Source organism: Ranitomeya variabilis, chromosome 4, assembly GCF_051348905.1.
Source record: "Ranitomeya variabilis isolate aRanVar5 chromosome 4, aRanVar5.hap1, whole genome shotgun sequence".
Taxonomy (NCBI): Eukaryota; Metazoa; Chordata; class Amphibia; order Anura; family Dendrobatidae; genus Ranitomeya; species Ranitomeya variabilis.
This window is the reverse complement of record NC_135235.1, coordinates 602766527-602793696: the sequence shown is the minus strand read 5'-3', so window position 1 is coordinate 602793696 and position 27170 is coordinate 602766527. Positions and strand designations below refer to the sequence as shown.

The window sequence follows — 27170 nt, the reverse complement described above, 5'->3', positions numbered from 1 at the left end:
CCGGTGAAATGGCGAATCGGCAATACGTGTCACTCCTTCGGATGAGATGTCCAATTCGGTCCACCACTAGATCGAAGTTCTCTGCTTTCATCTGCACATAGCTGAAAAACTTCTCTGGGTCTCCTCGTAGCTCCATGTATAAAGTAGAAAACACCCCACGTGTCATTCTCTGTGCAGTGATGGGGTGGATCCACAAACGCTGTCGGCGCAGACGCATAATGCGCTGTCTCTCTCGCTTCTTCTCCAGAACTATTGTTTTCAAGCGATTCGCCTCTACAGTAAAATCCACGTTGATCTTCAGAATATTCGCAATAACAACATCCATCTTGCTCTCCAAACATTTGATCCTCTACAACCTGTCACAGATGGGCTGAAGGAACACTGTATATATAGGTTTTCAGTAGCCAATCACATTTTGGGTGCCTCCCAGGGGCGTTTTTAAAAAACGGATTTGTCAAAAAATGGATTAAAAAAACGAGAAGAAAACGGATGCAAAACTGATGAAACGGATCCGGTTTTTCGCCGGTTCCGCTAGTCGGATCTGGCGGAAAACCGGATCCATTTAATCAGCTTTCCATATTTTACGCCATATTTTACGCGACGCGGGAACCGACAAGACGGCAAAAACCTGATGTGTGAAAGTAGCCTAATGGCACCAAGACTGGCTGGGAAAAAAGTCCAAGTGAGAAAGTAGAAAATGCATTTTTAGTGACATATTTCCTTTCATCAAATGATATGCTGTGAGCATGTTGTCCACGAGTTGTTCAAAGATCAGTACCCTGCTGTTGCCAAGGACGTGTGGTAAAGGGTTTAAAAACAGTCAGTGAATACCTGACAAAAGAAATCCTCGGTGATCCCCTGCTGTAATGTCAGTATTGTCTTTTGATTCCTCCCCTGTCCAGGAGATGTGGTATGCTCCGTACACGGTCAGCCGAATGATTCACTGCGCCTGGGCGGAATTCGCATAAGTGCTTGCATATGTGTAGATCAGCAATTTATGCTATTTCAGTGGAAAATTCAGAATATACTGTTTCGAAAAAGTTCATATATGAGTTTTTGGAATAACAGAATATTATAATGTTTAGCATTATTTCTCAAAAACCTTACGCGATAGGAAAAATCTGAAGTCATTTCTGAAATCAGCATGAAAAAAATCTATCCGGAACACTCAAAATTGACCGAGGGACAAAACCTTTGTAACACAGTGTAAGCTATGTCACTTACCCCCATGAGCAGGGCATTGTAGTAGCTTAGGTATTCATGGTTACGACGACTACTCATATAGTAACAGTTCTTAGTGGTCTTAAAGGGCCACTGTCACCCCCCTCCAGCCGTTATAAACTAAAAGAGCCACCTTGTGCAGCAGTAATGCTGCATTTTAACAAGGTGGCTCTTTTAGTTTAAGTTCAAGTATACCCAAAATAAAGCGTTTTGATACTTAGCCAAAATACCGGTCTTTAGCCAGGGAGGTGGGTCCTCACTCCCCAGCTTGAACCGCTACTCTGTCGCCACTCCAATCTTCACGGGCTTTCGGCGCCGCTCCCTCAGCGCTGTTTACGTTTCAAAACCGGCGCCTGCGCTGTGTACTACTGTGCTGCGCAGGCGCAGTAAGCTCTGGCCGTCTGACATCCCAGCCAGGCTTGCAGACTGCGCCTGTGCGGGCAGTGCAGCCACCCACCTTTGGAATCCCAGCCCCGCACTGTGTTATGCATTATGCACAGTGCGGGGCTGGGATTCCAAAGGTGGGTGGCCGCACTGCCCGCACAGGCGCAGTCTGCAAGCCTGGCTGGGATGTCAGACGGCCAGAGCTTACTGCGCAGCACAGTAGTACACAGCGCAGGCGCCGGTTTTGAAACGTAAACAGCGCTGAGGGGGCGGCGCCGAAAGCCCATGAAGATTGGAGTGACGGCAGAGTAGCGGTTCAATCTGGGGAGTGAGGACCCGCCTCCCTGGCTAAAGACCGGTATTTTGGATAAGTATCAAAACGCTTTATTTGGGGTATACTTGAACCTAAAACTAAAAGAGCCACCTTGTTAGAATGCAGCATTACTGCTGCGCAAGGTGGCTCTTTTAGTTTATAACGGCTGGAGGGGGGTGACAGTGGCCCTTTAACTAGAGATGAGCGGTGTTCATACCGGACACTTAGTGTGTGGTACTAAACTCCGAACACGGGCAGAGAGACCATTATACAGCACCAAAGTCTGGGTACCCATGGTCTTCCATGGAGTTCTGGTACACAAACAAAACTTTGATCGAACTCGACCATCCACTGGTCTGCTCATCCTTCGTCATAGTCATGGATACCTAAGCTACTGCAATGCCCTGCACATGGGGTTAATCTTGTAGATGGGAATACCCATATAGTCAATAGAAATTAATAAGAAGAATCTTTTAGGCGTGGTATTTGTTTTGTTTTTACACAGGCTTTATTTTGGAGCAAACCAACTTTAAAAAAGAAAGAACAAAAAGCTACATGTGAACACACCCTTAGGCGAGGTTCACACAAGTGTATATAAAAAAAAAAAATCAGTTTTATCCAGAAAAGTTGGTATTTTTTTTCCTTCACTTGTCATCGGTATACAATCCATTTTTTACAGCTGCAGTTAACAATTATTGGATGATGCGTTTCCTCAGTTTCTGCGGCAAAATCTAACAAAAAAAAAAAAGTTTTTTGGGGGAGAGATCTGAAGCAAAAGTCGTTGTTTTTTTTAATCTTTCCAAGAGGTAACCGCTTAAATACTGTCTTTAGATTTCCAGAAGTGTGTTTTTTAAGAATTTAATTTTTTTTCAGCCTTTTGGCAAATCTTTTCATCAGATTTTGTCCCCCCCCCCCAACTAGATTTGAAAACCTTTTAAAGGAGTTAGAACATGATAAACTGTCTTCTCACCTTCCCCTGGTCCACCAATGAGTGGCGCCCGCTGCTCCTGACAGTGGCTCAGGGATATGACGCCAATCCATGAGTGCAGCAACTCTGAACGGGGCGCTCCATCTATGCTCAGTGATTGGCTGCAGCGCTGTCAACGTGACATCAGCACCACACTGAATGGCAGAGACCTAGAAGTGGACCTGGGGATGGTGAAAACAGCAGGCACTCATTTACTGAAAGGGAACAATCCCCTTTAGGTAAATAAAAATACTCTAAAAATTTATTACCTCTCAGGATATTACCTCCTGTAGTCTGGGAGTTGTGGTTCCCTCACAGATGGAGACCCACAGGACTCCTGAAAATACTCTGTGCTGCTGGAAGCCCTGCTCCTTCCATTAGGCAAGGACAAGCAGGCCCACACAGCCGAATGTCGGCCAATAGCACAGTTCAGAGGCGTCTCCTGAAACACTCTGTAACACTGGGAACACCCTGATACTTTCTTACCACCATGTTTCTTCTCAGGAATCAGCTCCACTACACGACAGTCGCACATTTCCCTCAGAAAATGACAGAAACTTCGATGGACACCGTTGTAGTCAACTGGGGACTTTTTGGCGCCATTCCAATCACCATGGTGACAGTAACCCCTACGACTCCATAGTCGAGCATTACCTCACGTATGTGTGAGGCGCCGTGACTGACCTCAGGAACTCCGCTGTCTCCCGCCGCACGATGTAAGGCGAGGAAACGCAAAGCACCGTGCGGCAGGATCTCCGCTATATCACAGGTATGAAGCGCCGGCTTAACCCAGCTATGGGCGGGGCTGAAAGGCAGTAGGTGGTGCCAGGGCGGGGTTAGGCAGGAGGGGCGGAGCTCTAAGCCGTCTGCGCTGACTGCGGATCAGTGGTGAAGCGGCCGCCGGTGCCGACACCTGCAACCGGGACTGGAGCTTGGGAGTGACCGGGGAGCGGCAGCCGGAGCATGACAGGTACGTGAGGACAGGCGGGGTGTCACCAGCGGGATCCCCCATGTGTGGAGCGTTTGTCACTGTCCTGAGAGCAGACACACCGGCGGCCCCGGCACCTGCACGGCGGATACACCGGGAGCGAGGCTCGGTGCACAGCCCTGTCATATGTGTAAGGCATACGTTATATATATATTTAGTATCTCTATTCCGCAACATTATATCACCAAGAAGGAAAAGTGGCGTCTGGTGGAGACAAGTTACTGGTCTGCAGAGGATGGAGCACATTTTTTTTTGATACATCTCAAATTATTCAATTTTTGGGTCAGAAATCCCCGCATCTACAGCTTCGGCTGCACACACTTGGGAAATCATCAAGATCCCCTGCTGGCAGCACCTTTGTCGTTGCCGATAGATGTCCCTGATAAGTCCGGAGGTGCTAACACGTTTAGGGGACGTAGCATGAGCAACGTGCAGCCTGGCATCGTTATATGTATATATGTAAAAACGGCTTCTGAGACACTATCGTTCCCTCATGGAGACCTCTTTGTGGTGTTGCACATGTGGTCCACAGCCCACACTCCAGCTATTACTGCATCAAAGACAAGAGTGGGACTCCTCTGCAATTTTTTTCTTAGATCGGACTGAGGAAAAAAAAGTCACAACATGCTGCGATTGGCCACGTATGTCGGCCGAGGCTCACCAAGGCAAGTCAATGGGTGCGAGAGAAAAAAGTGCCCGGCACTCAGACCATGAGTGTGCTGTCTGTTTTTTACGCCCCCATGTCCTAGAAAACCCAACATTTCATCAACCGAGTATAGCAAAATTACACCATGACGAGTCAGGATAGAATAGCTAGATAGAAAGATGTGCGTGACATATCAGTGCATGTAGTTTAATGTTCAGGTATTTAGCTAATAATTCAGTCACCCCCGCAATTTTAATAACCAGCTGGGGGCAGATGTTTATAGCCTGGGAAGGTGATAATAAACATGGAGCTTCCCAGGCTATTAATATCAGCTCACAGCTGTATACTTAGCATTGGCCCCCACCCCAAAAAAATAAAAATGTGGGGCCCCCTATTATTAATAATCAGGGCAGATGGCTCTCAGTTGCTAACCCCTGGGCTTGATGTCAGCTACCAATACAAAGCTTGTAAAGTAAGCTGCGGAGACACCATCATGTGTTTCTCAACGCAAGCAATGAATAGCCAGGCCTTTCTCCGGGAAGGAACAACCACGGGAAGGGCAGCATCCAATAAAGGAGAATATCCAATAAAGGAAGACCACCTATGCCAAGCATGGTATCCATCCACAAACAGCTGTTTCGGGGTTTTTGCCCCTCATCAGTGTGGAGTAGGAAACTGGCTATTAGGAGCAGTGCCTGGTGAAAGGCTATGAAGGAACAGATGAATGACCTCGGGGAGACCAAAACATCCAACACTGCGGAGACACCATCACGTGTTTCTCAACGCAGTGATCCAGAACACTGCCCCCATCCCTTATGGGAAATATGCAAACGCATGTAAAGTAAGCTGCGGAGACACCATCATGTGTTTCTCAACGCAAGCAATGAATAGCCAGGCCTTTCTCCGGGAAGGAACAACCACGGGAAGGGCAGCATCCAATAAAGGAGAATATCCAATAAAGGAAGACCACCTATGCCAAGCATGGTATCCATCCACAAACAGCTGTTTCGGGGTTTTTGCCCCTCATCAGTGTGGAGTAGGAAACTGGCTATTAGGAGCAGTGCCTGGTGAAAGGCTATGAAGGAACAGATGAATGACCTCGGGGAGACCAAAACATCCATGTTTGTGGATGGATACCATGCTTGGCATAGGTGGTCTTCCTTTATTGGATATTCTCCTTTATTGGATGCTGCCCTTCCCGTGGTTGTTCCTTCCCGGAGAAAGGCCTGGCTATTCATTGCTTGCGTTGAGAAACACATGATGGTGTCTCCGCAGCTTACTTTACATGCGTTTGCATATTTCCCATAAGGGATGGGGGCAGTGTTCTGGATCACTGCGTTGAGAAACACGTGATGGTGTCTCCGCAGTGTTGGATGTTTTGGTCTCCCCGAGGTCATTCACCAATACAAAGCTGACATCAACCCCAATACTATTACCCCACTTGCTAACACACTAGAACAAGTGGGAAGAGTGGAGGCTAAACTCCAGAACTGGTTGCGCCTTTCCTGGGGGTGGCTGAGATCTGATGTTTTTGGTCTGGGAGGGGACCAATATCCATGGCCCCTTACTAGCTTATTAATGTTGGCTCACAGCTGTCTGCCTAGCCTTTGCTGGTTATTAATTATAAGGGCCTCACGTAATTTTTTTTGGGGGGTCCCCATTTAAAAAAAACTGACTGACTGCAACGTTTTTTCTGTGCGGCGAAAAAGCCTGAAGGGACGTTTCTGGCAATAAACGCATGTAACGGATGTGTGAATGAACGGTTCCGGCTACCGAATCCGTTTTTTACACATTGAGCATGCCCAGAAGTTTTGTTTTTGATTCTGGCATGGGAAATCCCTCTCTCTCCCTCTGCAGTAAAGAGAGCCGGATCCAGCTAAAAAAACGGATCCGGTGCATCAGTTTTTCACAATTTACGCCGGATCCGGTTTTTTGCAAATTTGCCGGATTTAGCCTGAAACCAAAAACCTGATGTGTGAAAGTAGCCTAACCTAACATGCCCTAACATGTTGATCCAGAGGAAGGCAAAAAAAAAACCCATGTGGCAAAGAGTAAGCTCCACATTGGGGAAAAAAATTCCTTCCTGACTCCACATACGGCAATCAGACTAGTTCCTTGGATCAACGCCCTATCAAGGAATCTAGTGTATATACCCTGTAACATTATACTTTTCCAGAAAGGCATCCAGTCCCCTCTTAAATTTAAGTAATGAATCACTCATTACAACATCATACGGCAGAGAGTTCCATAGTCTCTCTGCTCTTACAGTAAAGAATCCGCGTCTGTTATTATGCTTAAACCTTTTTTCCTCCAGACGTAGAGGATGCCCCCTTGTCCCTGTCTCAGGTCTATGATTAAAAAGATCATCAGAAAGGTCTTTGTACTGGCACCTTATATATTTATACATTAACATAAGATCACCCCTTAGCCTTCGTTTTTCCAAACTAAATAGCCCCAAGTGTAATAATCTATCTTGGTATTGCAGACCCCCCAGTCCTCTAATAACCTTGGTCGCTCTTCTCTGCACCCGCTCTAGTTCAGCTATGTCTTTCTTATACACCGGAGACCAGAACTGTGCACAGTATTCTAAGTGTGGTCGCACTAGTGACTTGTATAGAGGTAAAATTATGTTCTCCTCATGAGCATCTATGCCTCTTTTAATACATCCCATTATTTTATTTGCCTTTGTAGCAGCTGCCTGACACTGGCCACTAAATGTGAGTTTGTCATCCACCCATATACCCAGGTCTTTTTCATTGACGGTTTTGCCCAGAGTTTTAGAATTAAGCACATAGTTATACATCTTATTTCTTCTACCCAAGTGCATGACCTTACATTTATCCCCATTAAAGCTCATTTGCCATTTATCAGCCCAAGCTTCTAGTTTACATAAATCCTCCTGTAATATAAAGTTGTCCTCCTCTGTATTGATTACCCTGCAGAGTTTAGTGTCATCTGCAAATATTGAAATACTACTCTGTATGCCCCCTACAAGGTCATTAATAAATATGTTAAAAAGAAGAGGGCCCAATACTGACCCCTGTGGTACCCCACTACTAACCGCGACCCAGTCCGAGTGTGCTCCATTAACAACCACCCTTTGTTTCCTATCCCTGAGCGAGCTCTTAACCCACTTACACATATTTTCCCCTATCCCCATTATTCTCATTTTATGTATCAACCTTTTGTGTGGCACCGTATCAGAAGCTTTTGAAAAGTCCATATACACTACATCTACTGGGTTCCCTTGGTCCAGTCCGGAACTTACCTCTTCATAGAAACTGATCAGATTAGTCTGCCAGGAACGGTCCCTAGTAAACCCATGTTGGTATTGGGTCATGAGGTTATTCCTCTTCAGATACTCGAGCATAGCATCCCTTAGAATGCCCTCCAGGATTTTACCCACAGTAGAGGTTAAGCTTACTGGCCTATATATGAAAATGTAGTTTCCATTTTTTTTTCATCTGCAGATCAATAACGTTTCCACACCATGATTTCCATAATTCCACGTCCTTTTTTTGTCGCAGTTTCAGGCCATGTGCACACGTTCAGTATTTTTCGCGTTTTTTTTTGCGTTTTTCGCTATAAAAACGTGATAAAAACGCGAAAAAAACGCTTACATATGCCTCCCATTATTTTCAGTGTATTCCGCATTTCTTGTGCAAATGTTGCATTTTTTTCCGCGAAAAAATCGCATCGCGGAAAAAAAAGCAACATGTTCATTAAATTTGCGGAATTGCGGGGGTTCCGCACACCTATGAATGCATTGATCTGCTTACTTTCCGCATGTGGCTATGCCCACCATGCGGGAAGTAAGCAGATCATGTGCGGTTGGTACCCAGGGTGGAGGAGAGGAGACTCTCCTCCACGGACTGGGCACCATATAATTGGTAAAAAAAAAAAAAGAATTAAAATAAAAAATAGTCATATACTCACCTTCGATGGCCCCCGGAGTCTTCCCGCCTCTCATCGGTGCATGCTGCCGCTTCCGTTCCTATAGATGGTGTGTGTGAAGGACCTGCGATGACGTTGCGGTCACATGACCGCGATGACGTTGCGGTCACATGACCGCGATGACGTTGCGGTCACATGACCGCGATGACGTTGCGGTCACATGACCGCGATGACGTTGCGGTCACGTGACCGACGTCATCGAAGGTCCTGCACACACACACACCATCTATAGGAATGGAAGCCGCTGAGGAGATCGGCTGTCTGCAGGTGGGTATAACCATTTTTTTTATTTTTTAAAATTATTTTTAAACATTCTATCTTTTACTATTGATGTTGCATTGGCTGCATCTATAGTAAAAAGTTGGTCACACTTGTCAAACACTATGTTTGACAAGTGTGACCAACCTGTCAATCAGTTTTCCAAGCGATGCTACAGATCGCTTGAAAAACTTTAGCATTCTGCAAGCTAATTACACTTGCAAAATGCTAAAAAAAAAAAAAAAAAAAAAAGCGGATTTCTTGCAGAAAATTTCTGCGAGAAATCCTGACGTGTGCACATACCCTTAACCCCTTCCCGACATGTGACGGTATAGTACGTCACATGTCGGGACCCCCGCTTTGATGTGCGCTCCGGCGGTGAGCGCACATCAAAGTCGCGACATGTCAGCTGTTTCTTACAGCTGACATGTGCGCGCAATAGCGGCGGGTGAAATCGCGATCACCCGCCGCTATTAACTAGTTAAATGCCGCTGTCAAACACAGACAGCGGCATTTAACTACCGCATCCGGCCGTGCGGCCGGATATGAGCGCATCGCCGACCCCCGTCACATGATCGGGGGTCGGCGATGCATCAGGACAGTAACCATAGAGGTCCTTGAGACCTCTATGGTTACTGATTGCCGGTGGCTGTGAGCGCCCCCCTGTGGTCGGCGCTCACAGCACACCTGCAATTCTGCTGTGTAGCAGCGATCTTATGATCGGTGCTGCATAGCAGAGCCGATCGGGCTGTGCCTGCTTCTAGCCTCCCATGGAGGCTATTGAAGCATGGCAAAAGTAAAAAAAAAAAGTTTTTAAAAATGTGAAAAAAAAAAAAAAACCATAAAAGTTTAAATCACCCCCCTTTCGCCCCAATCAAAATAAATCAATAAAAAAAGCGCCCAACCTACACATATTTGGTATCGCCGCGTTCAGAATCGCCCGATCTATCAATAAAAAAAAAGCATTAACCTGATCGCAAAACGGCGTAACGAGAAAAAAAATCGGAACGCCAGAATTACGTTTTTTTGGTCGCCACGGCATTGCATTAAAATGCAATAACGGGCGATCAAAAGAACGTGTCTGCACCAAAATGCTATCATTAAAAACGCCAGCTCGGCATGCAAAAAATAAGCCCTCACCTGACCCCAGATCACGAAAAATGGAGACGCTACGAGTATCGGAAAATGGCGCAATTTTGTTTTGTTTTGTTTTTTGCAAAGTTTGGAATTTTTTTTCACCACTTAGGTGAAAAATAACCTAGTCATGTTAGGTGTCTATGAACTCGTACTGACCTGGAGAATCATAATGGCAGGTCAGTTTTAGCATTTAGTGAACCTAGCAAAATAGGCAAGCAAAAAACAAGTGTGCGATTGCACTTTTTTTGCAATTTCACTGCACTTGGAATTTTTTTCCCGTTTTCTAGTACACGACATGCTAAAACCAATGATGTCGTTGAAAAGTACAACTCGTCCCGCAAAAAATAAGCCCTCACATGGCCATATTGACGGAAAAATAAAAAAGTTATGGCTCTGGGAAGGAGGGGAGCGAAAAACGAAAACGGAAAAACGGAAAAAGCTCCGGGGGTGAAGGGGTTAATGTTGAAGAGCATGTAGGTAAACTGGGTGATATCTGAGCTGATGTGTGTGTATAACAAAAAAATATATATATTATTCACATAAGCATTCTGATCTCCTGTTTACACCTCACAGTCATATATAGCGTTGATATATTCTATATCATACCGACAAGGCCATACGCCCCAGGCGATAGCTGTCCTGTGTACACCAGGTGATAGCCATCATTTCAACTGATGTCAAGTCGCGCATGATGACTCAGCCACCACTATCTGGAAAACAAACACTCTGCCCACAATGGGGATCATTTAAAAAACAAACATAAAACATGTAAAATAAGCTTAAAAAAGGTGCAACTAAAAAAAATGTCTAAAACCCCCAAAAACTATAGGTAAAAAAAGTAGAAATAAAACAATGAGTTGAGGCCCTCGGTGCTGTTTTCATCTTTTTGTATATGCACCTTGCTATATCTGTCCTCTCATGTAGAAGCCTGGTGATGTCTGTCTGGTTGCAGAATAAATAAAAAGGTTATCCAGGACTATTTTTAAGTAGCTGACATCAATTTGCTGACATAAAACTGCCTAAAACATCACACGTATATCTTTGCGCTAAAGTTTTGAGGTAGAATCCCAGCCAGCGCCACCAACTTTTTGAAAAGTGGGCAGAACTGGGGTGGGGCCTGACCAAATTCATATTTTACATATCTTGCTATAGAAATATACCACACTCACCGGCAGGAGTCTATTTCTTGCGGTAGGGAATGGTAGCTCAGGTTACGTCAAATTTATTAAGTGTTCGTCTCAATGGATTTGGCGCATTTTACTCCAGAACGCTCTTCATCTAGACTGGTGTCCAAACGGTGGATGCGTATGACTCCCGAGTCGTAATATAGTCGGGGATATTCCCCATATAATGTGGATATGGCGCCACGTTGTGATGTATCAGAGGAGATTTCTACATAAGGTTAATTTCCCACGCAGCGTCCTAAAGTTCCAGGAAAGTGGATGGGATTTATAGAAATCTCACGTCCACTGTCCTTCCTTTTTTTTTTTTTAATGTCTGTGTAATATGTTCTACGGTGCAAGTTTCAAACCCACACCATGTCAATTTCTCTTTCAAATACGAGAGTTATGTTTGGATTTTCCCCAGAGACTTGCATTAAATGCGGAAAATCTGAAGGTAAAAAACACAAGTAACTCACACATGACTGTAAGAATAAAGTTTCGTCAAAGCCAAATACCAGGAAATATGAAAAAACAAACCAGCTTTATTTTAAAACATGACGTACCAAAAAGAGACAAAAACCGCAAAGTCAAACACAAACTAAAAATGCCCTCGAATGCAATGAAAAATCACAAGAAACATAAATGAACTTAAAGGTGTCTTTACATGTTGTCATTTTGCAGAGGAAAAAAAGTGCAGTGTTTTACAGCACCAGCAAAGTGAATGAGGTTTCTGAAATATCAGATCTGCAGCATGTCTATCCTTTTAGCATTTTTGAAGCGTACTTCATCCATAGAAATGAATGGGGGGTGCATCAAAAAAGACACTTATTTTGCTCAGCATTTGTCATACCAAGAGACGCATTTTTAATGCAGAAATGTATTAACGTGTGCACATATCCTAAAAGGTACAGAAATGCGGCAAAAAATGCTACATCAAAACTCCCCAAGTACTCATCGTGATAATGTAGCCTTTGGTGAATATAAATCTGCAGATTCTGCTGGGATCTTTGTGCTGCATCTGGGAATATTGTCTATATAGTGTGGGTATGACGCTGTGTGCCTCATCCTGGGATATTCTGTATATAATGTGGGTATGACGCTGTGTGCCTCATCCTGGGATATTCTGTATATAATGTGGGTATGACGCTGTGTGCCTCATCCTGGGATATTCTGTACATAATGTGGGTATGACGCTGTGTGCCTCATCCTGGGATATTCTGTATATAATGTGGGTATGACACCGTGTGCCTCATCCTGGGATATTCTGTATATAATGCGGGTATGACGCTGTGTGCCTCATCCTGGGATATTCTGTATATAATGTGGGTATGACACGGTGTGCCTCATCCTGGGATATTCTGTATATAATGTGGGTATGACGCTGTGTGCCTCATCCTGGGATATTCTGTATATAATGTGGGTATGACGCTGTGTGCCTCATCCTGGGATATTCTGTACATAATGTGGGTATGACGCTGTGTGCCTCATCCTGGGAAATTCTGTATATAATGTGGGTATGACGCTGTGTGCCTCATCCTGGGATATTCTGTATATAATGCGGGTATGACGCTGTGTGCCTCATCCTGGGATATTCTGTATATAATGTGGGTATGACGCTGTGTGCCTCATCCTGGGATATTCTGTATATAATGTGGGTATGACACCGTGTGCCTCATCCTGGGATATTCTGTATATAATGCGGGTATGACGCTGTGTGCCTCATCCTGGGATATTCTGTATATAATGTGGGTATGACACGGTGTGCCTCATCCTGGGATATTCTGTATATAATGTGGGTATGACGCTGTGTGCCTCATCCTGGGATATTCTGTATATAATGTGGGTATGACGCTGTGTGCCTCATCCTGGGATATTCTGTACATAATGTGGGTATGACGCTGTGTGCCTCATCCTGGGAAATTCTGTATATAATGTGGGTATGACGCTGTGTGCCTCATCCTGGGATATTCTGTATATAATGCGGGTATGACGCTGTGTGCCTCATCCTGGGATATTCTGTATATAATGTGGGTATGACGCTGTGTGCCTCATCCTGGGATATTCTGTATATAATGTGGGTATGACGCTGTGTGCCTCATCCTGGGATATTCTGTACATAATGTGGGTATGACGCTGTGTGCCTCATCCTGGGATATTCTGTACATAATGTGGGTATGACGCTGTGTGCCTCATCCTGGGAAATTCTGTATATAATGTGGGTATGACGCTGTGTGCCTCATCCTGGGATATTCTGTATATAGTGTGGGTATGACGCTGTGTGCCTCATCCTGGGATATTCTGTATATAATGCGGGTATGACGCTGTGTGCCTCATCCTGGGATATTCTGTATATAATGCGGGTATGACGCTGTGTGCCTCATCCTGGGATATTCTGTATATAATGTGGGTATGACGCTGTGTGCCTCATCCTGGGATATTCTGTACATAATGTGGGTATGACACCGTGTGCCTCATCCTGGGATATTCTGTACATAATGCGGGTATGACGCTGTGTGCCTCATCCTGGGATATTCTGTATATAATGTGGGTATGACGCTGTGTGCCTCATCCTGGGATATTCTGTACATAGTGTGGGTATGACGCTGTGTGCCTCATCCTGGGAAATTCTGTATATAGTGTGGGTATGACGCTGTGTGCCTCATCCTGGGAAATTCTATATATAATGTGGGTATGACGCTGTGTGCCTCATCCTGGGAAATTCTGTATATAGTGTGGGTATGACGCTGTGTGCCTCATCCTGGGATATTCTGTATATAATGTGGGTATGACGCTGTGTGCCTCATCCTGGGATATTCTGTATATAATGTGGGTATGACGCTGTGTGCCTCATCCTGGGATATTCTGTACATAATGTGGGTATGACGCTGTGTGCCTCATCCTGGGAAATTCTGTATATAATGTGGGTATGACGCTGTGTGCCTCATCCTGGGATATTCTGTATATAATGCGGGTATGACGCTGTGTGCCTCATCCTGGGATATTCTGTATATAATGTGGGTATGACGCTGTGTGCCTCATCCTGGGATATTCTGTATATAATGTGGGTATGACGCTGTGTGCCTCATCCTGGGATATTCTGTACATAATGTGGGTATGACGCTGTGTGCCTCATCCTGGGATATTCTGTACATAATGTGGGTATGACGCTGTGTGCCTCATCCTGGGAAATTCTGTATATAATGTGGGTATGACGCTGTGTGCCTCATCCTGGGATATTCTGTATATAGTGTGGGTATGACGCTGTGTGCCTCATCCTGGGATATTCTGTATATAATGCGGGTATGACGCTGTGTGCCTCATCCTGGGATATTCTGTATATAATGCGGGTATGACGCTGTGTGCCTCATCCTGGGATATTCTGTATATAATGTGGGTATGACGCTGTGTGCCTCATCCTGGGATATTCTGTACATAATGTGGGTATGACACCGTGTGCCTCATCCTGGGATATTCTGTACATAATGCGGGTATGACGCTGTGTGCCTCATCCTGGGATATTCTGTATATAATGTGGGTATGACGCTGTGTGCCTCATCCTGGGATATTCTGTACATAGTGTGGGTATGACGCTGTGTGCCTCATCCTGGGAAATTCTGTATATAGTGTGGGTATGACGCTGTGTGCCTCATCCTGGGAAATTCTATATATAATGTGGGTATGACGCTGTGTGCCTCATCCTGGGAAATTCTGTATATAGTGTGGGTATGACGCTGTGTGCCTCATCCTGGGATATTCTGTATATAGTGTGGGTATGACGCTGTGTGCCTCATCCTGGGATATTCTGTATATAATGCGGGTATGACGCTGTGTGCCTCATCCTGGGATATTCTGTATATAATGCGGGTATGACGCTGTGTGCCTCATCCTGGGATATTCTGTATATAATGTGGGTATGACGCTGTGTGCCTCATCCTGGGATATTCTGTACATAATGTGGGTATGACGCTGTGTGCCTCATCCTGGGATATTCTGTATATAATGCGGGTATGACGCTGTGTGCCTCATCCTGGGATATTCTGTATATAATGCGGGTATGACGCTGTGTGCCTCATCCTGGGATATTCTGTATATAATGCGGGTATGACGCTGTGTGCCTCATCCTGGGATATTCTGTATATAGTGTGGGTATGACGCTGTGTGCCTCATCCTGGGATATTCTGTATATAATGCGGGTATGACGCTGTGTGCCTCATCCTGGGATATTCTGTATATAATGTGGGTATGACGCTGTGTGCCTCATCCTGGGATATTCTGTATATAATGTGGGTATGACGCTGTGTGCCTCATCCTGGGATATTCTGTATATAGTGTGGGTATGACGCTGTGTGCCTCATCCTGGGATATTCTGTATATAGTGTGGGTATGACGCTGTGTGCCTCATCCTGGGATATTCTGTATATAGTGTGGGTATGACGCTGTGTGCCTCATCCTGGGATATTCTGTATATAATGCGGGTATGACGCTGTGTGCCTCATCCTGGGATATTCTGTATATAGTGTGGGTATGACGCTGTGTGCCTCATCCTGGGATATTCTGTATATAATGCGGGTATGACGCTGTGTGCCTCATCCTGGGATATTCTGTATATAATGCGGGTATGACGCCGTGTGCCTCACCCTGGGATATTCTGTATATAGTGTGGGTATGACGCTGTGTGCCTCATCCTGGGATATTCTGTATATAGTGTGGGTATGACGCTGTGTGCTTCATCCTGGGATATTCTGTATATAGTGTGGGTATGACACCGTGTGCCTCACCCTGGGATATTCTGTATATAATGTGGGTATGACACTGTGTGCCTCATCCTGGGATATTCTGTATATAATGTGGGTATGACACTGTGTGCCTCATCCTGGGATATTCTGTATATAATGTGGGTATGACTCTGCGTGCTTCATCCTGGGATATTCTGTATATAATGTGGGTATGACACTGTGTGCCTCATCCTGGGATATTCTGTATATAATGTGGGTATGACACCGTGTGCCTCATCCTGGGATATTCTGTATATAATGTGGGTATGACACTGTGTGCCTCATCCTGGGATATTCTGTATATAATGTGGGTATGACACTGTGTGCCTCATCCTGGGATATTCTGTATATAATGTGGGTATGACACCGTGTGCCTCATCCTGGGATATTCTGTATATAATGCGGGTATGACACTGTGTGCCTCATCCTGGGATATTCTGTATATAATGTGGGTATGACACTGTGTGCCTCATCCTGGGATATTCTGTATATAATGTGGGTATGACTCTGTGTGCCTCATCCTCGGATATTCTGTATATAATGTGGGTATGATACTGTGTGCCTCATCCTGGGATATTCTGTATATAATGTGGGTATGACACTGTGTGCCTCATCCTGGGATATTCTGTATATAATGTGGGTATGACACTGTGTGCCTCATCCTGGGATATTCTGTATATAATGTGGGTATGACTCTGCGTGCTTCATCCTGGGATATTCTGTATATAATGTGGGTATGACACTGTGTGCCTCATCCTGGGATATTCTGTATATAATGTGGGTATGACACCGTGTGCCTCATCCTGGGATATTCTGTATATAATGTGGGTATGACACTGTGTGCCTCATCCTGGGATATTCTGTATATAATGTGGGTATGACACTGTGTGCCTCATCCTGGGATATTCTGTATATAATGTGGGTATGACACCGTGTGCCTCATCCTGGGATATTCTGTATATAATGCGGGTATGACACTGTGTGCCTCATCCTGGGATATTCTGTATATAATGTGGGTATGACACTGTGTGCCTCATCCTGGGATATTCTGTATATAATGTGGGTATGACTCTGTGTGCCTCATCCTCGGATATTCTGTATATAATGTGGGTATGACTCTGTGTGCCTCATCCTCGGATATTCTGTATATAATGTGGGTATGATACTGTGTGCCTCATCCTGGGATATTCTGTATATAATGTGGGTATGACACTGTGTGCCTCATCCTGGGATATTCTGTACAGGGCCGGACTGGCCATCTGGCAAATGCCAGAAGGGCCTGTCTGGTCATGGGCTTCCTTGTCTGCTATGTTGTTAACAGAATCGGTGTTCTCCAGACCCCCATACTGTTAAGACTTGTGATGGAGCACAAAGTCGCTGACTCCGTCACTTACCCCACCAGGCCATAGAAATATTGGTCTTGTTAAAACTGTTCCTTTCCTCCATCCAGGGTAATATTAGTAATATATCCCATCTGGTTCATGGTGACAGGGACAACATGGGCCTGTGTGATCTCAAATGCCAGGACTGAATTTCAGCCCCAGTCCGTACCTGATTCTGTATATAATGTGGGTATGACGCTGTGTGCTTCATCCTGGCATATTCTGTATATAATGTGTGTATGACACCGTGTGCTGCATCCTGGGATATTTTGTATATAATGAGGTTCTGACACCGTGTGCCGTATCGGGGATATTCTATATATAACGTGGGTATGACACCGTGTGCTGCATCTGGGGATATTCTATATATAACACGAGTATGATACCGCGTGCTTCATCCAGGGATATCCTGCATGAGACTACGACCCGGTGTTATGACAGATCTAGTGATATTTTCTGCATAATGTGGATATATCGCTGTGATGTGACACATCTGGGAATATTTTCTACATCTGGACGCTCTGATATATTTGAGGATATTTTCTGTATCAGTGAGGTAGTGTGTGGTATATTTAGGGATATTCTCTATGTAATGTGGCTATGATGCCGACTTGTGATGTATCCATGGATTTTTTTTATGTAATGTGGGAACTTTTAGGTTTTGATCACACAAGGTTTTTTTTTTACGTGGATACACTTCAAAAACCCTGTAGCAGGACTGTGGGTTTTTGTTAAGGTCTCCAGAAAGGTATGTTCTGAAACGCGTGAAAGCCGCCAGTGATGGAGCTCCGTCTCCACTATAAACTTCGTCTTTTCTCCAGTAATTTCTCTCGTTCAGCAGGAAGGAGTCTATGAATTGTAGCGCTGCAGCGGGGGCTTATTCTGCGCTGGTTGTCGGGGGGACGCGGTCGGCTCTGAAGATTCTGTTTTGTTTTGCTGATGCTCCAGCAGAGAAGAGCAGAAAGAGCGCAGGATTTCCAATTAACTCCTCGTGTGATCTCTTTTACGAGGTCGCCGGCGAGGGCTTGTATTATCAGCCTCGCTCCGTGGAAGTCGCCACGCCGCCGCTTGACTTCATTTTAATCGTATAAAACACTTGTTGCGGCCAATATGTAGAGACTGAACCATGTGGAGATAAACCCAACGGGGAGGAGGTCACGTTCTTCTTCATCTCTTAGCTTCGAGTTTTACTAAAAACCTTTATAGGGTCGCTGCAGTCCTACACGAGGACTTTGTTAGGGTATGTTTCCACGTTCAGGAAACGCTGCTTGTTTGACGCTGCGCAGCGCTGCAGCGTCAAACAAGCAGCGTCCAGATGTTTCTGCATAGTGGAGGGGATTTGATGAAATCCTGTCTCCACTATGCGTGGAAACCCGCACGCGGCGGCCCTGCGACTACGGACATGCTGCGCGTCTTTTCAGATCGCAGCATGCCCGTACACCTTGCGGGGACGCAGCGTCCCCGCAAGGCATATCACAGGGCCCTATGGGAGAGAGCGATCATCCCCGATGTGAAGAGTTAACACATCCGGCATGATCGTGTCCCATTAAGGGGGCGGGGCTTAGCGCCGAGCGGCGATGCCGCCGCCCATCCGTACCGTGGAGACATAGCCTAATTCTTGGAAAATAAAAATGCATGCAACTATCAAAAAGACTATTTTTTTTTTTCTTTTAGAATTCTAATCCACACCAAAAAAAACACCTGCATTTTGAACAGTTTTTGTTGTCAAGAGAACAGATTTCGGCTGTGGGAAAAAAACGCCGCAAAAAAGCTCTGCACGTGAACATAACCCACTTGATGCCGCAGCCCATGCTGACCTTGCATCTCTCCATGTTCACACGCTGCTGCAGAGATCCCATCGCTTGACACCACCTGCCATTGTAGCTCTCAGTCACTGCTGTAGGATGTCGTCCCCAGGTCCTCTGCGTCTCCCTTTTTTGAACAACCTGGCGAGATTTTCCTATGACTTATCAGGACAGACTCTCTAGAGAATGACAACACAGATGTCAATCACACGACGAGCCGGAGCACTGAGTCGGCGCTGTCCTCTGTCCCATCTGTCATACAGTCCAATTTCCTTTGCTTGGAGCCATCACCAGTGTTTTCGTGTAATGATGTATCATTTTGTTACCAGACAGATTTGCAGTGTAGGATTATAGAATAGTTGTGTTGCAACTCTTGTACAAACCATAATGGCAGCCATAATGTAACCTAGGATCAATATTTGGACTATGGTATGGAACAGGGATTATTGTTGCAAAGCTTGACGGATGTGACAGAGGTGTAGAAAAGCATTATAAATTGTATTGAGATTCATCATCATCATCATCATCATCATCATCATCATCATCATCATCATCATCATCATTGTATTCAGGTTCTTCATTAAACCCCATTGCCCCCCGTGTTTAATATCTCTCCCTTCGATGGCCGAGCAGCTGCTTGCAACCTTACATCACCAAGCACAATGGTAAGTGTCAGTGCTCTAAAGCCACCACCACTGTACTATGGAGTAGTGTTAACGTGTTCTATGGAATGTCGGATCACACTTCTGTATCTGGCATCTGATGGATGAGTCTGTGTTTGGTGAATGCCAGGAGAATGTTACATGCCTAACTGCATTGTGCCGGATGTAAGGTTTGGTGGAGGAGAGATAATGAGATGGGCTTTTTCTTCAATGGTCGGCCTCAGTCCATTGGTTCCAGGAAAGGGAAATCTTAATGATTCCGCCCAATACATTTTAGAAAGTTATAGCTTCCAACTTTGTGGGAACAGTTTGGGGAAGGCCTTTTTCTGTTCCCAATGATTGTACTCGGTGTACAAGGTCCATAAAGACATGGTTGGGTTTGGTGTGGAATAAAATGACCGGCCGCACAGAGCACTGACCTTAACCCATCCAACACCTTTGTGATGAACTGATTAACTAGAACTGAGATGGTGAGCTTGGGCTCTCCTCAACATCATTGTCTGGTCTCATAAATGCACTACTAGATGAATGGGCAATAATTCCCAGACACCTCCAAAATCTTGTGTAAGACCTTCCCAGAACAATGGAAGTTGTCATAGCTGCAAAGGTTGGACCAACTCCACATTAATGGCTGTGAATTTACAATGGGAAGTCCTAAAAGCCACTTTAGGTGTCCCAATGGTTTTGTCCATACATTGTATGTTTATTATTGCCCAATTTTTAACCGTTCATGGAGTTGAGGTGACTGTTGTGCTATTTGAGTTTGCCGGACTTTTTCTTTGTTTTTACCTTGTTCCCGGGACAGACATCTGGGCAGCTGAAATTCATATAGTGTCTGGTGTGGAGCAACTTCTGCTGGAATTTTGGAAATATTTGTGGTTTTCATGTTGTCGCAGTGAGAAATCATGGAAGGAGGCGGCGACCAGTGCCAGGGAGGAACATGTGGGAAAAGTATGTCTTCTGGAGGTTCATCTCGCCTCTGAATCCTATCAGTATTACATCCAAATTTTCTGTTGATGACTGGTGATACGGATAAAGGTCATCAGTGTATGATCAGCTTTCGTACCTGTTGTGCATCGCTGGGCTCATCCTCCTAGCAGATATTTAGGATCAAAAATCTCAAAATTGTGCTCCGATACATTCATCAGATGACGTCGCTTTGCCATCCTGCCAACTCTTGTTGTTTGGGATGTGGGTGAGCAGAGGATCCGCACTGAGGCCTCCGGTTCACCTCGAGTTCACAGAATTCTTCAGCTCTTAGAATCTGGGTCGACTCGCACTTTATGCTCCACTTTGAACTCCTTCTACTAATGGCGGGTGCTGAAGTCCCTGCAAAAAGGAGCAGAAGTATTAACCCTGAGGCGTGCACCCATTACTGCAGCTCACGGCATCATGAAAGAAAATCGACGGCTCATCTGGGACTATGCACCTGTCCTGAAGTCAGCCATACTTACTTTGTGTTACCTCTGTAGAGAACGACTTCCAAGAAATGAACGACGACTCTGCTGGGAGGTAGCGGGGGCTGAGCACACCTAATTTACAGTACTGTCTGGACCCCCCATATCGTTCTGCAGAATGGCAAGATCAGGCCGGCGTAACCCCACATCGTGATGTTGTTCACACTGTATGGGAACCTGAGTGTCACCTCTAAAAATTGCCATTATGGTCACCTGTGTCATCTCTTATCTGTGGAGGCACCAGACATGGGAGTTACCTCTGGACTATATGACCCTTTATGATGTCCTCACTGTCTTTTCCAACCAGTCCGAAGGAGAATGTGGTTTTAAGGGAGCGGGGACCACAGAGTCCATAAGATATTTATGGATTTTTACCGCATCAAACATGGCCTGTGCTATTTCTAAAAGCTGCCATACCCTTGAGATGCAAATAAAAAAATAAGAAAAAAAAAACATTGTGGTGGGCGCTGTCACAATGAAGACAAGGATGAGAAGGTGTAGAAAAACAATTAACATTTATTAAGATAGCAAAGTGATTTAAAATCGATCTGATTTCTTCCTCGGGCTATTTAGAGAAGAATATAAAATTAAGAAAAAAAAGTAAAAAAAAAAAAAAAAGCCCCAATTTTTGTGGGGATTGAAAGAAAAAACTTTCAAAATTTACTTACTTTTTCATTCAGCGATTGTGTATATATAATCCAAAATTCCCTTTTATTTGTATTATGATTATTTAACTATTCGTATGTTTATTGTATGTCCAGGTTTTGATACTCACCAGTAGGTTGGACACGCAATTTCCTTGGATCTCTGCTAACTTTTATAATTTCTTAGGGTATGTTTCCACGTTCAGGAAACGCTGCGTTTTTGACGCTGCGTTTTTCCGCAGCGTCAAAAACGCAGCGTCCAGATGTTACAGCATAGTGGATGGGATTTCATGAAATCCAGACTCCACTATGCGTTAAAAAACGCATGCGTTTTTGCCGCGAAAACGCATGCGTGGTGCGTTTTTTCGAAACGCAGCATGTTGCTACTATGAGCAAAACACGCAGGTACACCGCAGGTGACCTGCCAGTGACCTCAGGTGCAGTTTTGGTCAGGATTTTACCTGCATAAAATCCTGACCAAAGCCTGAAGCAAAACTGAACGTGGAAACATACCCTTATAATTCTTTAAATCGTAGCCTGAGGAAGAAGTCAGATTGATTTTGAAACGCGTTTCTGTCTTTTAATTAATATTCATTGTTTTTCTATGCCTTCTCATCCTTGTCTTAATTGTGGCAGTGCCCATCGCGACATTTTTTTAGTTTTTGCCTCTCATTTGTTTTAATGAGCTGTTCTGTAGGCATCAATTGGTGGAGGAGCAGTCTAGACCAGGAATACCACCTTCCCTACTATCACCAGACTTGTTCCTGATCTGAACAATTCCACCAGGTGAGCAGATTCCATCTACTTTTCTTGGTTTCTTATCACCAGGACTTCACTATAGAGCGCTCTAATTTTGTCTTCTAGATACCCTTGAGATGGTTGTCAGATGAACGTTCATTGAACAGATCTCTACCGACTTCCTCGTATGAGTGGCGGGCTCTCCCAAGAATATTTTCAGTGACGAAGGGGGAGAGGCGAGAGATTCTTGTGAAAATAAAGGATTGGGGTTGAATTCAGCTGTCTGGTTTTTCACTTCCCAGATTTTCATCTGTGGGGGAGATTCTAGAAGCCGCCATACACATCAGGTCTCATTGAAATTGGATGGTTCAGCCGACATTCATTTAATGGGTATGGAGGTGTTTAAAACTATTATTATTATTTATTTATATAGCACCATTGAGTCCATGTTGCTGTACATGAGAAGGGGTTACATACAAGTTACAGATATCACTTATAGTAAACAAACTAACAATGACAGACTGATACAGAGGGGCGAGGACCCTGCCCTTGCGAGCTTACATTCTACAGGATTATGGGGAAGGAGATAGTAGGTTGAGGGTTGCAGGAGCTCCGGTGTTGGGGAGGCGGTAGCTTCGGTAGTGATGAGGAGGCAGCGGGGTCAGTGCAGGCTGTAGGCTTTCCTGAAGAGATGCGTTTTCAGGTTCCGTCTGAAGGATCCGAATGTGGTTGATAGCCGGACGTGTTGGGGCAAAGAATTCCAGAGGATGGGGGATATTCGGGAGAAGTCTTGGAGGCGATTGGATGAGGAGCGAATAAGTGTGGAGGAGAGAAGGAGATCTTGGGAGGACCGGAGATTACGTGAGGGAATATATCGGGAGATTAGTTCAGAGATATATGGAGGAGACAGGTTATGGATGGCTTTGTAGGTCAGTGTTAGTAATTTGAACTAGATACGCTGAGGGAATGGGAGCGAGTGAAGAGATTTGCAGAGAGGGGAAGCAGAGGAGTAGCGAGAAGAGAGATGGATTAGTCGGGCAGCAGAGTTAAGGATGGGACTGGAGAGGTGCAAGGGTGTTAGCAGGGAGGCCGCAGAAAAGGATGTTGCAGTAGTCAAGGCGGGAGATGAGGGCATGCACAAGCATTTTAGTAGATTGACGGTTGAGGAAAGGACGGATTCTGAAGATATTTTTGAGCTGGAGGCGACAGGAGGTGGAAAGAGCTTGGATGTGTGGTTTGAAGGACAGGGCAGAGTCGAAGGTTACTCTGAGGCAGCGGACTTCCGGTATGGAGGAATGCATGATGTCATTGATTGCGATAGATAGGTCAAGTAAGGAAGATCTGGAGGAAAGATGATGAGTTCAGATTTGTCCACATTGAGTTTGAGGAAGCGAGAGGAGAAGGAGGATATGGCTGATAGACACTCTGGGATTCTGGAGAGCAGAGCGGTGACGTCTGGGCCAGAGAGGTAGATCTGAGTGTCATCAGCATAGAGGTGGTACTGGAATCCATGGGACTTTGAGTTGTCCCAAGCCAAGTGTATAGATTGAGAAGCGTAGGGGTCCTAGAACAGAGCCTTGGGGGACTCCAACAGGGAGAGGGTGGGATGAGGAGCTGGTGTGGGAGTGGGAGACGCTGAATGTGCGGTTGGAAAGGTACGAGGAGATGCAGGATAGGGCGAGGTCTTTGATGCCAAAGGAGGAGAGGATCTGTAGTAGGAGGCAGTGGTCAACTGTGTCGAAAGCAGAGGACAGGTCTAGAAGGAGGAGTACAGAGTATTGTCCATTAGCTTTTAAAGGGACTGTCCGTCTTCTGCCGGAAGAAGAAGAAGAAGAAAAAAAAAAAAAAAAAAAAAAAAAGCTTGTCCACCATGTAGCAAATCTAAACTCAGTTTGTTAATTCAAAGCAGTAATTAAATAAAAGTTTTTACATCACAATTTTTGTTTTTATTGGACCTCCACATTGGTGCCCATTTGTCTGCAACAATCCAATACACCTTTTCCTACATTTGTTGGTCACATACAACATACATCTGTTACATGCTTTACCTCTCAAACTTATTCTATCTGGCGTGAACTCTCGAATGGCTCATGCATGGTTTTCATTTAGATATTGATGATCGCCTGTGTACGTGTCCTTATCAATCATAACACATGTTTGTGGTAGACTCTGACCAGGACTGATTACGTGTCAGATGAAGGCACATTATCCAGTAGGAGAAGGGCCAGAAAACAGTATGGTTTTCCTTTAAGGAGGTTATATAAGAAAGTACTACTCCTTCAATCATCGTATAAAGATCTACAACTTTCTAAAGATGTTTTGTATTTTAATTCCATCTCATTGGGAACTCTGTAGTTTCTTTAGGTGAAGACAGTGTCCTGATCTAGTCTTGCTTGCACAAGTAAGTTTCTTTTTAACGTCTACAGTTGTTTTCTGCCTTACAAAAAGTAATCGCAAAGGAACAAACATTTCCCTGGATTCAAGGCTGATTCATTACACCTGCATGGATACATTGCAGATTTGGAGTAGTTTTGTGTCGTTGCTGTGTTTAGAGCGATGAATGTGAAAACTGCACGTGGCATCCAGAGCCCCACGATGCTGTACTCTGGAGGCTGACCACTGGTTCCTATGCTTGTGGTTAATTTGCTCTTTTGCGCCTCCTGGCCCTGCCCTTCTGTTTGTTATATCTGCTGCCCCCCTCCTGTTGGGGTAACAAGTCGCAGAGTGGCTTCTTGGCCGCCGCCATTGCCTTCGTCTCCCGGATACATCCTTGCGCTAGTAAAAGTCTTGTTTTCCTGCTGTGAGAACCGGCTGCTCGTTTTTGTTCTCGCTTTTCGGTAAAATTGGGATTTAATTAAATGTGCAGCGGACTCCATTGTTTTCCCGCTAATGACCCGTTTAACCCCTGGGTTCAGCCTTTGTGTCCCGGTGTCCTGGGAAAAGGTGCTGAGAGCACCCCCCAAACAACCTTGGCCCCCATTATTATGTGAGGAAAGAACCAGAGCGCGGCACAGAATGGGAATGAGCCCCTCACCCGCCTCTTGATGCCTTCTAACCATCTCTATGAATGAGTTTTTTGTCACTGTTGATCCTTGCGCTTTGAAAAGAGGAAAAACAGGGAAAAGCGACGCACTGAATGCTTAATATCCCCGCGTCTCCAGCGGGAAAAGACAGAGCAGAGACAGCAAATGTAAGACCCTCTGCCAGAAAGCGTTTTCCGAAATTTTAGGGCAAACTGATGAGGACTTGATACTTAATTATTGGTGCCTTCTGGAACACAACAGAATGTGTGACACCGACTGCAGAGCCATGGAGCTTCGCCCTCAAGGACCATATAACTAAAGTCTTCTGAGGAGGGTGAAGATTTCTAAAACAAAACTTTTGAATTCTTCCCCATTATGAAGATCTCTCCATGCAGAATGATATACAGTTCAGAAAAATGGCAGTAGGTGCTTTTGCAACCACCACCCAAAATTGCATTTGAAGGGGTCTTCTCTAAGTGGGTGGTTTTCTCAAAGAAGACACCCAGTATACATCGTAAATGATGGGAATACACATGACTCTCAGTTGTAAGAGCAAATTGGGTTAAGATTAGTTTCTTAAAAAGCTGCAGACTGTTCTCAGGGGCCGAGCTCCTGTAACCAAATATATACTTGTAGGTACTCTGTTCTGCCTGGACACTTATCTCCATGGTTCACTGTGAACAATACGATCACTCGTGGTGATACTTTAGGGTTCACGGCCGTTTGGATAACCTCAGGTCTGTAGAACGGCGCTTGGGGCGACTCTTAGAGGCAGCAGCTAATCTCAGCAGGAAGGCTTTATATCTAAGAGGATTAGTTCCAGAATGAGCTGCGAGGACCGTCGGGGGGGCTTGCTGCGTACTGCTGCGAAATCCGGATTGTCTTGTCAGGGTCTGTTGGCTTTGCACAGAGTTGGGTGGTCTCCATCAAACCCCCACCTAGAGGTCTTCCAGAAACAAAGCTGAGGGGTCGTCTGTCGCAGAGGCTGAAAACAATGGCAGTGACTGTCACCCTTCGGGACCCATGGGGGGCTGCGCGGGATGTTGTATTGATGGTCACAGATACGTATTTGATACTTCCCATCCCCAATCATCTCTTATATTCACCATGTGATTGGTGTCACTTCTCTCATTATCATTAGAATTGTGCTTTGGAATTGACCAGGGAGGTGCTGAGTAGGAATTCAACCCCCCCCAACAAGTAAGTAAAATGACGAAAAGATGAGTGCCCATAATGAAGGTAAAAAATCAGAACTGACCAGTGTGTTATTAGGCATTATGGTGAATGGAAGATAAGCACTGGTGAGGGTTTACATATGTATCTGCCCCCATATTAATATATTCTGTATATGTCCCATATAATTACAACCTACAACTTGCCATATGCCATCTATTACAACATGCTGTATTATAACCTGACCTATCTGCTGTGCATTATTATAACCTGGAGTAGCTATCCGTTATTATACAGCCTAATATGTCTGACCGCATCATTATATTCTAATAATGATAATAATCGTATTTTCCAGTCCACCACCTGACAGCACCATTGGAGGACGTCCTTCTTATCCGTAGTGGGACAGGAACCACAAGCAGTTAAAAGGACCCTTCCCACTCCACCCACCAGTGTTTTTCCTGTCCCACTGCGGATAGG

The 27170-nt window shown here is 45.0% G+C and overlaps 1 protein-coding gene across 8 annotated transcripts in view; it reads left to right on the top strand.

Moving 5' to 3' along the window:
* Positions 1-3648: 3648 nt before the first annotated feature.
* SULF2 (sulfatase 2) overlaps positions 3649-27170 on the top strand; it is a 106792-nt gene continuing 83270 nt past the window's right edge. For 2 of the 8 annotated variants that reach the window (XM_077253283.1, XM_077253281.1), the window contains exon 1: positions 3716-3855. Coding sequence is in view for 2 of the 8 variants with exons in the window: in XM_077253290.1 (XP_077109405.1) it covers positions 3849-3855 (7 nt within the window). In the remaining 6 variants the exon portion in view is untranslated. Of the gene's footprint in view, positions 3856-27170 lie in introns of all 8 variants that reach the window. The other 6 variants (XM_077253291.1, XM_077253290.1, XM_077253292.1 and 3 more) reach the window with 6 other exon arrangements.